Genomic DNA, 13243 nt, shown 5'->3' on the forward strand with positions numbered 1-13243 from the left:
GAGCGGGCTGGGGCCGCAGGCAGCCGGCACGGCAGGGGCCGGCGCGGGCGCGGGCTGGGGCTACGGACGGCCGGGTCTACGCGCGGCGGCGGGCGTGGCCTTGCGGCAGCGCTGGCGGCGCTCTGGCTCAGTAGCGGTAGAGAGAGAGAGGAAGAGATAAAGGAAGGGAGGGCCCATACGTAAGACAGTGCTTGGCGCCAATAACCACGGCGTCAAGCTCGGCGCTAAGATCTATGACGCCAAGCTCGACATCAGGATCTACGGCGCCAAGGTGCCTGCGAAGTCACCGTCATATCTGCGTCGATCCCAAGACCTAGGTGTCAAAATCTATGTTGCCGAGACATGCCGAACTAAGGGTTCAGATTTTAAAAGCATACCTCCAGAAACATATTTGTGAATTTTTTTAAAAAAAAAAAGCTAAAAAACTAAAAAAATCGGTTCATCGGCCATCGTAATCTTCCTTTTGGAGATGAGAGGGATGACTGAGGAATCAGCCAGCCATATCTGGAACCTGCCGTGGTGGGCTGGTGGCCCTCTGCTTTTTACCGGGGCGGGCCGTAGCGACTAGCGACACAGTTGCGATGCTTCGGGTGTCCTAGTCACGTGACGCACCCACCCCAGGCCCCAGCCAGCGCTGCAGCAGATCACCAACAGGCAGCAGATCCGCTCGGCATTTCAGCATTGACGGTTCTCCGTGAGAAGCGAGTTCCGAGCAGTGAGCACTGACGTGACCCTCGCCCTCGCCCTCGCCCTCGCCCAGCAGGACCAAACCAGAGGCGCACGCTAGTGGCTACAACTAAAACGGAGCCCAACTAGCAAACCAGAAATTTCTCTATCTATAATACGTACGTAATAATCTCCTTGTGACAATGAATTTTGTTTTCCGAAACCTCATGATTTCGTCTAACCTAAAAAACTCTTGTCATCTCTATCATGTTTGTGAGCAGCAGCAAACAAAACAACAAGCACGTACTGGGTTTCGCAAGGAAAAAGAAAAGGCAACAGGCATGGTTTGCCAAAGTGAAGGTTTGTTGTCATTTTTACGGGCTGGCCGTAAGGTGATTCCAATTCCTTTATGTAATTATCATTAAAAGTTTGGTCCACTTTCACCGATTGAAAAAGGGTAAAGTACATTTTTCAACCTTCAACTATGAAACCGGGTAACAGACGCCCTCCAACTATCAAAACCGGTCAAATTTGGTCCTCAACTGGTTTCAAAAATGGTTTTCTATTTTCTAATAATGCCGCATTCAGGGGCGTCGTATTCAGGGGCGTGCTCCGCGACGGCACCGCCGTCGCCATCAAAAACCTCCACAACAACAGCTTAACTTCTTCCCTCCGCTTCGAGATTTGTCCGGTTGGATCCGAAGCATGAACAAAACTCACACGCAAAACTTTGCGGGGCTTACGATCGTTTTTTTGTTTCCTGGATCTCATGCTGAAAAATCTCTTATTTCATTTTTCTAAAAGCTTATTATCACCAAATATGTGCTTCTTTCTTGGTTGGCCGCAAAAGCAGAGGTGGTGGTTGGTACGTTTCAATTTGGATTAAATTGCTTCTTGTATCGTCCTGAACACAACAAATTCAAACTCTCTCCACTCTTCAGATCAGTGTCAGATGTATCGCGCTAGCCACGCAAGTGATCGTACCATTCATCAGTTAAAGAAAGAAAATAAAATCATCAGTTGTTATATACTTATAATCAGGGGTCAGGCCGAGAAAGATTTTAGGATGGAGGTTCAGACGATCGGGCGCGTCCGGCACAAGAACCTGGTCAGTTTACTCGGCTACTGCAGCGAGGGAGCTTGCAGGTACAATGCAAATCACCATTCAGTTTAAACGAGACATGATTGAACCACATTGACAGTATTTTGATCCAAAGAGTTGTTGTGTCCCCCCATCATCAGGATGCTTGTTTACCAGTACATGGAGAACAGTAATCTGGATAGGTGGCTGCACCATGATGACAGTGAAATCAGCCCACTGACCTGGGACATCAGGATGCGCATACTCCTTGGAACGGCTAAAGGGTAACGCTTTCTTTTGCTTTGCTTTATCCGTACTAGTTTGCCTGCCCATCTAATGCCCGGACTGAAGTTATGATGGCCAGAAAACATTAAAACTCTGTTGACACAGCACAACAGTACTGGTTTTGCCGTTTAATGGGCAATGATTAGGGAAGTAGTAGCAAGCTGCGTCTGAAAGCAACATTGTCCGCCTGTCTGGCCCTCTGTACTCTGTACCTAATTTGTTATTACAACTGCCGAATACTGAATTGTGCAGTTTCTCATGTACAATTCCTGACGTTTCAGGTTGGCCTATCTCCACGAGGGTCTGGAGCCCAAGATCGTTCACCGCGACATCAAATCCAGCAACATTCTCCTGGACCGGCAGTGGAACGCCAAGGTGTCGGATTTCGGGCTCGCCAAGCTTCTCTGCTCTGAGAGATCCTACATTACCACTCGTGTCATGGGAACGTTCGGGTCAGTGTTGTGTTGGTTTCCTCTGTTTTCGCAGGGAGGGCTGTTGTTCGAGTGCTGCACTGCAGGTATGTGGCACCGGAGTACGCCAAGACCGGAATGCTGAACGAGAGGAGCGACGTGTACAGCTTCGGAGTGCTCGTGATGGAGGTCATAACCGGCAGGACTCCAGTGGACTACACTAGACCAACCCATGAGGTGGGCTGCCAGCTCCCATGGCTGCCGATCAATCCATTCTGTGGCAATGCTAAATTGTTGCTGCTGTCTCTCCCTTCAGGTGAACCTGGTGGAGTGGCTGAAGCGCATGGTCGCGGAGCGGAGGGTGGAGGAGGTGCTGGACCCGAGGCTGCCGGAGCCGCCTCCGTCCAAGGCGCTGAAGCGGGCAGTCCTCGCCGCGCTCCGGTGCGTCGACCCGGACGGCAGCCAGAGACCTACCATGCCGCATGTGGTTCATATGCTCGAAGACGACCAGATTCTCAGAGACGTACGCCAGAACCCATGTAAAGCTTGAGCTTCACAGTGTTCTCGTTCTGATATTAACCACCTGCAGGAATTCAAGCTCGCGCGGGATCTGTCTCCTCGGGAGTCAGATAGCTACGAACGCGAACGCAGCAGGTGATGCCGTGATGGGGGGCAGGGCTATAGTCTGGGACACTGGGATGCTAATAATAGCAAAATGTTTTGGCACAAGTTGTAATCTATTGCGTTGTAAGATTGTATCCATTTCAGTTCACAGATCGGCAGGACTGCGCGGTTCCGATTCAGTGGTCCGCTTGGCTGAGGTTCAGGGGTAAGATGGTAGTACGTGTTAGCCTAGGAATCCAAACAGGAATGAACTAATCACTAGTCCTAATTCATCCAAACACTGTCAGCCCCTCTTTTGCATGATCTAAACCTAACAAAGGTACACTCTGCCTTGCCAGTTGCCACTTTGTGAAGCAAGAAACTAGTGCGTTTACGACTCCTTGCTGGATGTAACCACCGCTGGTCCGCTGCACCTGCACGAGCCATCACATGGCGCTGCGCCGGACCTGAATGAACCGCTCTGGCCTCGATTGATCGGGCTTAGCTTGCATGGTCGGTTGATGCAACCCTCAGATGGCTTACACGAAAAGGCCGTGCTCTAGCAGATGAGCAGCAGCAACTCAGACCCTGCGGCCGTAGCCCGTAGGCGGCGGCGTCGACCGTCGTTGTTCCTGTCATCCACCATTCCACCCCCACCGCCAGCAGTGTCAGTAACGTTTCGCTCAGCGTGCTTTCGACTGCTGCTCGCTAGCCGCGCACCACGCGCCCATCCGCAGCAGAGGGGTGTGAATTCGTGAATCGTGATGGTGCGAACGCCTCTTGTACCGGTGGTCGTCGTCATCGCCGGCGGGATTCGAAGCGCACTGCGTCGGCACCAGGACCGCCAGCTTCGACAGCGGCCTGTTCTTATCTTTCAAAAAAGAGCATCGCCTTTTTCACTATCAGGTGGGCCTGCGCTTGCTGACAAGAGATATTTTCCGTGGGTCCACACGAGATATTCTTTCATCAAAACCAAAAGCATTATCTTATCTCCGGCACATGCACTACGCGCCACAACTCGCTTAAGCCTGGGCGTTCGGGTTACCCGATTTTTTCGGGTCGGGTAATTTAGGTAATTCAAAATTCGGGTAATGAAAATTGCTACCCGATATTACTCTCGAAAAAACACTACCCGCAAATTCGGGTACCCGATAATTCGGGTTCGGGTTCGGGTATTACCCGATATACCCAAATTTACAGAAAACAACCAACTACACTAAATTTCAGTAGCGATCTATACATAATTTCAGCAGCAATTTGTATAGAATTTCAATAGCAATTTGTAGAGAATAATATATTACAGTCACTCATTCAAATAGAGAGAATTATATTCTAATAAAGTGATAAGTTAAATGGTTTAGCTAACAACACATGATAAATACAAAGGCAAAAACAAATCTTTGGGTAGTTCGGGTAGTTTGGGTACCGGGGGATATTACCCGAATTACCCAAACTAATTTCGGGTAATCAAAATCGCTATCCGAATTTGGGATCGGGTACCTCGGGTTCGGGTAATTCGGGTCTGGGTTCGGGTAATTCGGGTACGGGTAATGGGTATCGGGTATTTTGCCCAGGCTTAAACTCGCTCAAGGCGATAAGCCCATTTATCATGGGTCCGGCGAAACCACGCACTGAAACACCATACCGGGCGAGAGAGCTCGTCGTCGTCGTCGTCTTCCACGGTGGAACCACGCGGAGAATAGACATGGCCGCCTTACTCCACCAAGCGGCTGCCCCGACCGCAAAACCACCCCACCCATGGGCTCTTTACTCCACAACATCCAGCCTCTCACCACTCGCAAAACGACGACGCGCCCCGACCATCCGCTCCGCGGCCACGGACAGCAGCTTCGGCACCGGCGAGGCGGCGCCGTCGTCCAAGAAGACCACCCGGAAGGAGAAGCAGCAGGAGCGGCGGCGGCAGCAGGACCTGCAGGACCGGCAGCAGCAGCTCCTGATGATGGAAGAAGAGTCGCGCGCGAAGCGAGACGGCGGCACCACCGGCAGGAGCAGCAGCAGCAACAGCAACGGCGAGGTCGACGACGACGACGAGCTTCCGCAGCCGGTGTTCGACCGCATCCTGCGCCGGATCGCGTTCACGGTGGGCCTTCCCATGGCGTCGGGCGTCGCGCTGCTCAACGTGTACGACGCGCTCAAGCGCGGCCAGGGGGTGGTGCTGCCGTCGTGGGTGCCGTTGCTCACCATCCTCGTCGCCTTCGGCACGTCGGCGCTGGGCATCGCCTACGGCACGCTGTCGGCGAGCTGGGACCCCGACAAGGAAGGCTCGCTGCTCGGCATCGACGAGGCCCGGGCCAACTGGCCCGTGCTATGGCAGGAAGAGATCCAGAAGGAGGAGAAGACTAAGGCCAAGCAGATGAAGAAATGACTGGCTGGTAGGACATGAGGCTGAAAATCCTGTGCACCTTGCTACTGAAGTGATCATGTAATATTCATTGGGGGTATACATTGATCCTACCTTTCAGTAAAAAGGCAATCACCCTGTTCGTTGTTGCTGAAATTTGATTTATGCTGATCTTATACTGAAATCTTGTGAGAGGAAAATACTGTTCCATGGCTGAAAAGTAGTTCTGAATAAGCTCAAGCGAACAGGGCGAATATAAATTAGCTAAGTAATCCACAAGTGCATACAGTCTTCTGAATTTTGAAGGAGTAGTGACTGTGCTTGTCATACTGTATAATTAAATTACAGACACAACTTACAACAAGCAGACAGTCAAAAAAAATCAATGACTCTGCGCTGCGGGTCCATGCAGTAGAACAACAACCAAAACTGAGACTTGGCAAGAGGAAACACAGAGAAGACCTAACCCGAGGACAACAGTGGGCCAGTGGCTTTGGCAGCATAGTCCTAAATTGTTCTCTAGAAATAACATAGCCTTAAAGTGTTCTCTAAATATAGCATAGCCCTGACCCCCGATGTATTAATCAAGCCACCGAACGACACCATCTTCACTCGGAGCTCCAAGGACCTCAATATAGACTTCAAGTACGGCCTACAGAAATTTTTTGAATTTAACCACCGGGAAAGGTATAAACAACACATAGAATCAATGCAAGTATTTCATTTCGTCTAACTAATGGGGATATTTGTGTATGTTAAGTTCATCTTGCTTAGAATGGCAGCGACAAATGAACGTACCAAAGAATTTTTGCGATTAACCAGTTTGCAGCATTCTGAAAGGGACCCTTCTAGCATCCAGCTCTCACAAACATCAAAAGAATGACTTGTGAAGGCGAACTCCATCTTATTATTAGCCTGACAATGCAATAAAAGCCAGTCCAACATTTAGAAACATCACAACATCAACGAAACTTTGGGGGTATATATGTATCTTCTCAGTTCCGACTACACCGAATATGGGGCTATATGGATCATGGGTGATTTAGTACAAACGAAACCTGGTAGTTCCATTTCTCAACCTTTTAAAGTTGCAGATATGGAGCAAGCATGAAAACACACACATGTACATCATCAAAAACAACTAAAAGGATGAGGCAAGGAGAGCAGTTTAGCAGATAGCAACACTGTAACAAATCATGCATTCGAGTAGATAACTGTGAGCAACGAACAAAGGTGCCAATAATCGTAAGATCAATACAGATGTGAATGCATATGCTCAATAACATTCATCAGTCACAAGCTACCAAACACAAACACAGCATACGTGCTTACCTAGTATCCTCCCTATTTCACTAACTATGAAAACATATGAATACTGAGCTCACTTTCTAATAACAGTAATTTAAAAGGAGATACCTGTAATAGTTTGCCTCCAGCAACAAAAGATCGCAGTCCCATAGTGTCCTAAAGAGCATAAAACATATTATCAGTATCTGTATGTGTACAGTATCCAAATTGGCGGTTCAAGTAAAAACAAAGGATAAAGAAAGGCACGAAAAATACAAATACCTTGTTTCTGAAAGTGACTAGAAACTGAGCAGCAGGATCCCTCTTTGTAGCATTTGGTATCACATCAAGATACCATCCACCACCAGCGACCCTCTCTCTTGAAACATAAAAACCTGAATTTGTCTTTAGAGCAATAACAAAACCTTCTTTTAGCTTCTCAGGAGGCTTTCTACCAAGCCCTGCAGGCAACTTATTTTCAGAAATTATCTCCATTGGAGATTCAACAGAAGACTTATGTTTATTTTTGGAGTCCTCAGGCGATGCAAATCGTGAACTAGAACTTAACACTTGGTTATCATCGTCTCTGCGTGAAGAATAGTTACTTCCACCTTCTACAGTTGACAATTCATCCATTTTCTGTTGTGATCTGCGGCGAGCAGGTCTCTTTTTCCCTTTCTTTCCAGATCGGCTGCGCCTCCCTTCAGATCTGGAGCCAATACTATGAGATTGTGCAGAAGCTTGAGGCTCTTCAGGTTGCGAAATGGCTCTTCTCTTGTCATATTCTGCAGTTAATTGGCTTTCTTCTGTTTGCTGTTCACCATCACAAATCTGTAAAGCATGTTCTTTTTCTTGTTTACCAAGTTGATCATCGTCACATCCCACTTCACTTATCTCTTCATCCTCATCAGAAATAACATTGTTTGGAACAACACCATCATAGAGAAAGGACTGCAATATTGAGATTGCTTTCTCTCTAATCTCCATCCACACTTCCTCACTGTAGTCTGCACTTCGAGGAAGAATTAATACATTTGGCATCTCATGCACCTGTGCAATCAATGAACACATAATTAGTATTAAATAATTTGTTGAAAGGTGACTTTCCTATTGGCGTATAATGAGTAAAGCAAGCATCACAAGTGCACAGAGTTAAGGAAACTATATTGCACATCAGTTGCCTATCCTTATCTCTGATAGGACACCATTTTTAATTTTTCCATTCTTTTGGAACTAAGAGCTAGAAGCTGCTTGTATAGTCTAAAACTAGAAAAACTCCATAGAGTATAAAGACCAAGTTTCCTATCGATGTAATGCTTGAATTTTTCGCTATCCCCATGATGACAGAGCCATTCGTGTATGTTAAACAGGGAGCAATAGAGTGAACTGGATAAGCTAAAAATGCTAAATGAAATGGAACAGATACTTTGGTAAAAGCAAAATTCCAAAAGAAGCCTATTGGGAAGAACAAACCAGTTTCATACCCATGCTTCCATCCACTGGGGGCCTTCAGCGCCATCTAATGCACATCCAGCTATAGTGCCATCAATCAAGAGTTGTTTGAGTGCACAATCATCTATGAGCTGACAGCTACCAGTGTTGACTATGAACACTCCTGCAACATTCAGAATGTAGTCACCCACAGTGTGTTATTATAGGCTTATAGCACGAAGAAGAAAACAGAAAACTAATTATAATGCAGAGAGCATGAGACTGCCGAAAGGAGGGGCTAAAACAGAAAGAAAAAAAAAACAAGGAAGCAAGTAAGGCATGTCTTACCAGGTTTTATGTGCTGAAGGCGCTCAGCATTAAGTATATGTGTTGTATCATTTGTCAATGCACAATGAAGCGAAACAAGATCACTTGCTGCTAACAAATCATTGAGAGTATCCATTCTTCTTGCAGCAGAAGGAAATACAATAGAAGGATGCTTTACTTTCCCAGTAACCTTCACATAATGTCATTACAATTAACAAGGTCAGATCTATATCGTGCTTTAACTTCATTACCGATATTACATGTGCCAATAATCCAGAAACACCATGAAGACTTATACAACTGCAGCAATGTTATGAATTTGCAGTAAAAGTACCAGAACTGAGGATATAATTCTAAACTGATTTTATTTTTGAAACCAAATCAACCTGACTATGACTTACTTATAGCAACACATGTTTTTATATGGTCATTTGAATGTAAATTTCTCTAGTTAAGATCTTGTGGAAAGGTAGAAAAAAGAGTCAAGCTCTCAAAGTGTTTGACTAGGTGTTCAGGCAAACCCACAGCACATTCAGATCCATATATACTTTGAAAAAGGTACTAATAAACCTCCAGCATACTGGTTGCCAGAAATCAATCTGCATGAACATAATCATGCCAGAAGTTCAACTAATGCCCAACAACGAGGCCAAAAAAAACAAAATAGGACCACTAAATCTATATGTAGGCGTGTGATTGATACACTAGAAGCCAAAACGCAGATCACCTTTACATGAAAGGACGCAGGAAACAAGTGAGCAATTATCTGCTAACACGTTTGAGAAATTCCAAATCACGTTAACTAATAATGCACACGGGTCACGGCGCCCAGCGGCATTTGAACCCTAGAAGGCTAGAACAACAAAACTGGCAACTGGAATATAGCAGCGCAGATCACAGGATGGAAGTGTATTAGCGGCGGATCCGGTACCTCGTACAGCGGATCGAAGTAGAGGACGCTCATGCGGAAGGCAAGGCTGCGGGTGGCGAGGCACCGCGCGGCGGCGTTGACGCCGATGATGCCCAGCACGAGCCCCCTGCATCGTCGCATGCCCCGGCACAGCGGCTGCACGGAGCCGAGCCACCCGGCGGTCGGGGACGACGAGGAGGCGTGGCGGGACAGCAGGTGGGTGCGGCGGAGGAGGCCCAGGAAGAGCGCCATGACGGTGTCGGCGACCTCCTCGGCGCGGTTGGCGTCGACGTGGACGAGGCGGAGGCCGAGCTCGGCGGCGGCGGCGGCGTCCGCGGCGCGGTCGGGCGAGCCGAGGCAGAGCAGCAGCTGCCACGGCCGGAGCCTCCGCTGCGCGGCGCGCGGGAGGAAGGCGAGCGACGGGAGCAGCACGGCGGCGGCGGCCTCGACGCGCCCCGCGCAGAGCGCCGAGAGCGGCGCGTGCTCCACGGCCGCGGCGCCCGACAGGGCCTCCTGCTCCAGCGACGGGTCCTCGAGGCAGTTGAGCGCCACCACCAGCGGCTGCACGGCGGCGGCGGCGGCGGCTGTCGCCGGCGAAGCGGAGTGGGCCGGGCCGTGCAGCATTTTCCTGGGCCCTTTGGCCGGCCAGTCGCGGGGGCCGAGGAGTTGACTGAGCGCCCCCGTTTGTTCTGGTTGCTGTTTTCCTTGTGTGTGCGGGCGGCCGGCCGGGCGCTATTACAACGAGTGAAAGTGACCGGTCCTGCCGCGTGCACGGCCCACCGGGTTGGAGCCTGCCGGGACGCGGACGAGGTGCCATACTGCCATGCCAGCCACAGACTGCCAGTGCTTGCTGACCGCAATTCGCCAGTGGATCCCATGCGTTGGTCGGCAACGGTCTACGCGGTGGTGCACGGGAGTACTGGAGTTCGCACGGTCTGGTAGGGCACTCCGCAAGTCCAGTGCCGGTGCTAGGATCGGAATGGCCCTCCGGCGATCTCGTCGCAACGGTGCCCTCTTGACGTATCATGGCGCGGCACCGCCCAGGGCGCGGCAGAGCCTAATATAGGCCCGTGGCTCAGTCCCGCCCTTTCCCTCTCTGTTTCAGTCGCCAGGGCATAGCAGCCGCCTCCGTGTCGCCCTGCCCCCACCGGCGTGCGTCCCAGCCGGCACCGCTGCTCCATTGCCTCCCGGCTCCCCCACGGCCGGCCGCCGAATTTCCCTCCCTTGGCGTTCCCCTCCCTACCTTCCCTGAAGCTCCTCCTCACCCTTGTCAAGGTAATAAAGCTCCTCCTCGGCCTCCACGGTGAATCGAATGATTTGAATGAGTAGGTAGGGTATGGAGAAAATATGAGTTCGTTAGAACGTTGGATTGAAGGATTATGATTAGGATTGTCAATGTTAAGGTTAATTGGTTAGTTAGAATTATGATTATCATGTATTTTGCTTGTTTGAGTTTGTATCTCAACTTTTATATGTGAATAAATATATGGACACACTGTTGATATACCAAATTTTATTTTTTATTGACCAAAGTATACTTTTTATATAGTTTTTATGTTTGCATCTAAGATAGAGTTTGCAACAAAGTGTAGGTTATATTTTATTTGTTGTAATGCAAATGGTTCTCGTTGACATTAATTTGTGATGTTTTGATTTTTGTTTGTTAAATTACAACCGTTTTGTTAGATGCAAGAAATGTATCGGGAGGAGTTTTGACGAAAACGGGGTCGTCCTCGAGAATTATACCCCAACGCGTCTAGCAAAGATGCCCCCATCTCTTCTGACCTCCCTGTCCCTAACAGTGACTGTGGTTTCCTGGCCTACGTGTTTCAATCGAGACATCCAGGCACAGCGACACGTTGCTTCTACATATGCAGTCGTTTTAATGTAAGTAATTGTTTCCACTATCTTTTTTTCTTCATTTGTGTAAGTAGGCTACTAATATTTTGTTGGAATGTTATTGTGTAGGACCAAGAGAGGTGTTTTTTCTTTCAGTGGAACGATGGTGCAGAAAAGTTTGACCCTAAGTACCTCCTTTTCGACGATTGGTGTAGAGGGAGATATCCACGTGAGCACTTTCAGCCGTGGGTTCCACCCCCCCTAACCCCCCGCCAATGATGGCTAAGGAGAAGCACCTAGCCGCAGTTAGATAACTCGAGGAACCTCCTCTGCGTGAATACGGAGATCGAGCTATGATAAATCCGAGGAATATGTTGGAGTTTGTGTGTCCGAACAAACACGAAGTAAGTGGAAAGTGTATATGTTTAAATGTTTATCTCTATATGTGTGCTTGTACTAATGTATTCTCTTGTAGCGTTATGGATTTGCGAAGTGTCGTTTCAATGAGTGGCTATATGGTCCTAAGAATCAATGGCCGAAGCCACCAAAGGCAAAGGAAAAGAAGACAGAAATGTTAATTTACAAAGCATCTCCAGTCAAGTGTGAATGTGGTGTTAAATCCAACTACGGTCTAGTCCCTTCGGAGCTTGGAATATGCCATTAATGCGGCCATATGGTTGACTATGATGAGGTTGATTATTTTTGTGGTAAACATAAAATCGTATTTTGTTTCTTTTGCTAAGACATATATGATATAATTTTTTGTTTGAGCAGAGCACTAGGAAATACAGGTGGGAATGTTATGATGGTCAAGCTAAGTTCTTGGATGAACTGAAGGGGAGGCAAGTAATTACACGGAAGAGGGAATATGGACCTGACTACATCAACCTATTCGTTAAACATTACAAAAACAAGATGCGTGAGGTTGCTAGACAGCGCGGTATTCGTAACCCAATCGATGTTGGGCTTGACAAATAAGGATTAGAGAGACGAAGGACGTTAGAGGAGGAGAGGGCAAGGAAGGAGGCAAGGGAGGAGACAAGAGTACAGATGCAGGTCTTGAACGAGCATGTTGTTGCATTATGTGCCAGTGAGTGCTTGAAAGCCTTTTTTCGTTGCCTGATTTTAAATGTAATATAATCGCATTGCTAACTGATTGTATTTTATACATGAAGGGATTAGATGCAGCGAGGACCATGCTGCAGAGGTGGCTCATGCAAGGTATGAGGAAAATAAGTTAGATGAGCATAGAACGCGAGCTGGTCGCACCGTTTAATCACTGATTGTGTTGTCTGATGAGGGGGACGAGGATGAGAACGACACTGCCAGGTTGAGCGATCTTATCGCTCTTGCTGAGGCGGACTTGCAGGCGGAGGAGACAAATGACGACACTAGCAGACTAAGCGAGCTCATCACTCTAGCATAGGCAGTCTTGCAGGCGAAGGAGGCTGAGGATGACACTGGCAGATTAAGTGAGCTCATCGCTCTAGCAGAGGTAGGCTTACAGGCAGAGGAGGCGGAGGACGACACTGGTAGACCGAGCGGGCTCATCGCTCTAGCAGAGGCGGGCTTGCAGGTGGAGGAGGATGACGACGTGTTCTTCACTCATGCTGCAGATGAAGCAGAGGCCGCTTACTACAGGCGATAGGTATGCTAGATCAATACAGGTGAGCCTAGCCACAGCAACAAGGTTGTGGTAGAGGACTAGTACTCAGATGATGAGTTGCTTACTCAATATGTTTTAGACTGAGGATTAGTACATGTGTGCTAGTTCAATATTTTAGATTTGGTATTTGTATCATAGTAGAACTTTCTTGGTGCTGCATTGTGTTTCATTTGAACTATTTATGTATTGTACCCTTGTAACAAACACTGTTTAATTTTTGTAACGGACATTGTGTTATCTCATAAAAGTTTTACCACAAAAAAATGGTATTACAATGCTGCTGCTGATGCGCTCAAAAGGGAGTCTGGCCAGCGCCCAGCATGTGATTGCCGTGCCACCATCCATGGCGCGGCAAGGCTAACGTGCCAGCAGCCAT

General features: G+C 48.2%; 3 protein-coding genes and 1 long non-coding RNA gene across 4 annotated transcripts; 3 read left to right on the forward strand and 1 right to left on the reverse strand.

The window, feature by feature from the left end:
• Positions 1-1682: 1682 nt before the first annotated feature.
• LOC136539537 (probable serine/threonine-protein kinase At1g01540) lies at positions 1683-4034 on the forward strand. The gene is made up of 6 exons (XM_066531504.1): positions 1683-1812; positions 1909-2031; positions 2314-2484; positions 2550-2679; positions 2759-2965; positions 3032-4034. The coding sequence occupies exons 1-6, from the start codon at positions 1733-1735 to the stop codon at positions 3098-3100; spliced, it is 780 nt and encodes a 259-aa protein (XP_066387601.1). The 5' UTR covers positions 1683-1732; the 3' UTR covers positions 3101-4034.
• Positions 4035-4599: 565 nt separating this feature from the next.
• On the forward strand, positions 4600-6060 carry LOC136528909 (protein PAM68, chloroplastic-like). Its single transcript, XM_066521906.1, has one exon. The coding sequence runs from the start codon at positions 4655-4657 to the stop codon at positions 5429-5431; it is 777 nt and encodes a 258-aa protein (XP_066378003.1). The 5' UTR covers positions 4600-4654; the 3' UTR covers positions 5432-6060.
• On the reverse strand, positions 5923-10108 carry LOC136528898 (C-terminal binding protein AN-like). Its single transcript, XM_066521895.1, has 7 exons — positions 9384-10108; positions 8474-8642; positions 8179-8309; positions 6977-7744; positions 6824-6871; positions 6206-6322; positions 5923-6059 (listed from the first exon to the last, which is right to left on the reverse strand). Exons 1-7 carry the CDS (start codon positions 9984-9986, stop codon positions 5988-5990), a joined length of 1908 nt encoding a protein of 635 aa, XP_066377992.1. The 5' UTR covers positions 9987-10108; the 3' UTR covers positions 5923-5987.
• Positions 10109-11759: 1651 nt separating this feature from the next.
• Positions 11760-12545, forward strand: LOC136539538 (uncharacterized). Its single transcript, XR_010779707.1, has 3 exons — positions 11760-11892; positions 11976-12291; positions 12377-12545. It is a non-coding gene; the product is annotated as an uncharacterized lncRNA (long non-coding RNA).
• Positions 12546-13243: the final 698 nt, after the last annotated feature.

The sequence above is a fragment of the Miscanthus floridulus genome, chromosome 2 (assembly GCF_019320115.1).
Source record: "Miscanthus floridulus cultivar M001 chromosome 2, ASM1932011v1, whole genome shotgun sequence".
NCBI classification, from domain to species: Eukaryota; Viridiplantae; Streptophyta; class Magnoliopsida; order Poales; family Poaceae; genus Miscanthus; species Miscanthus floridulus.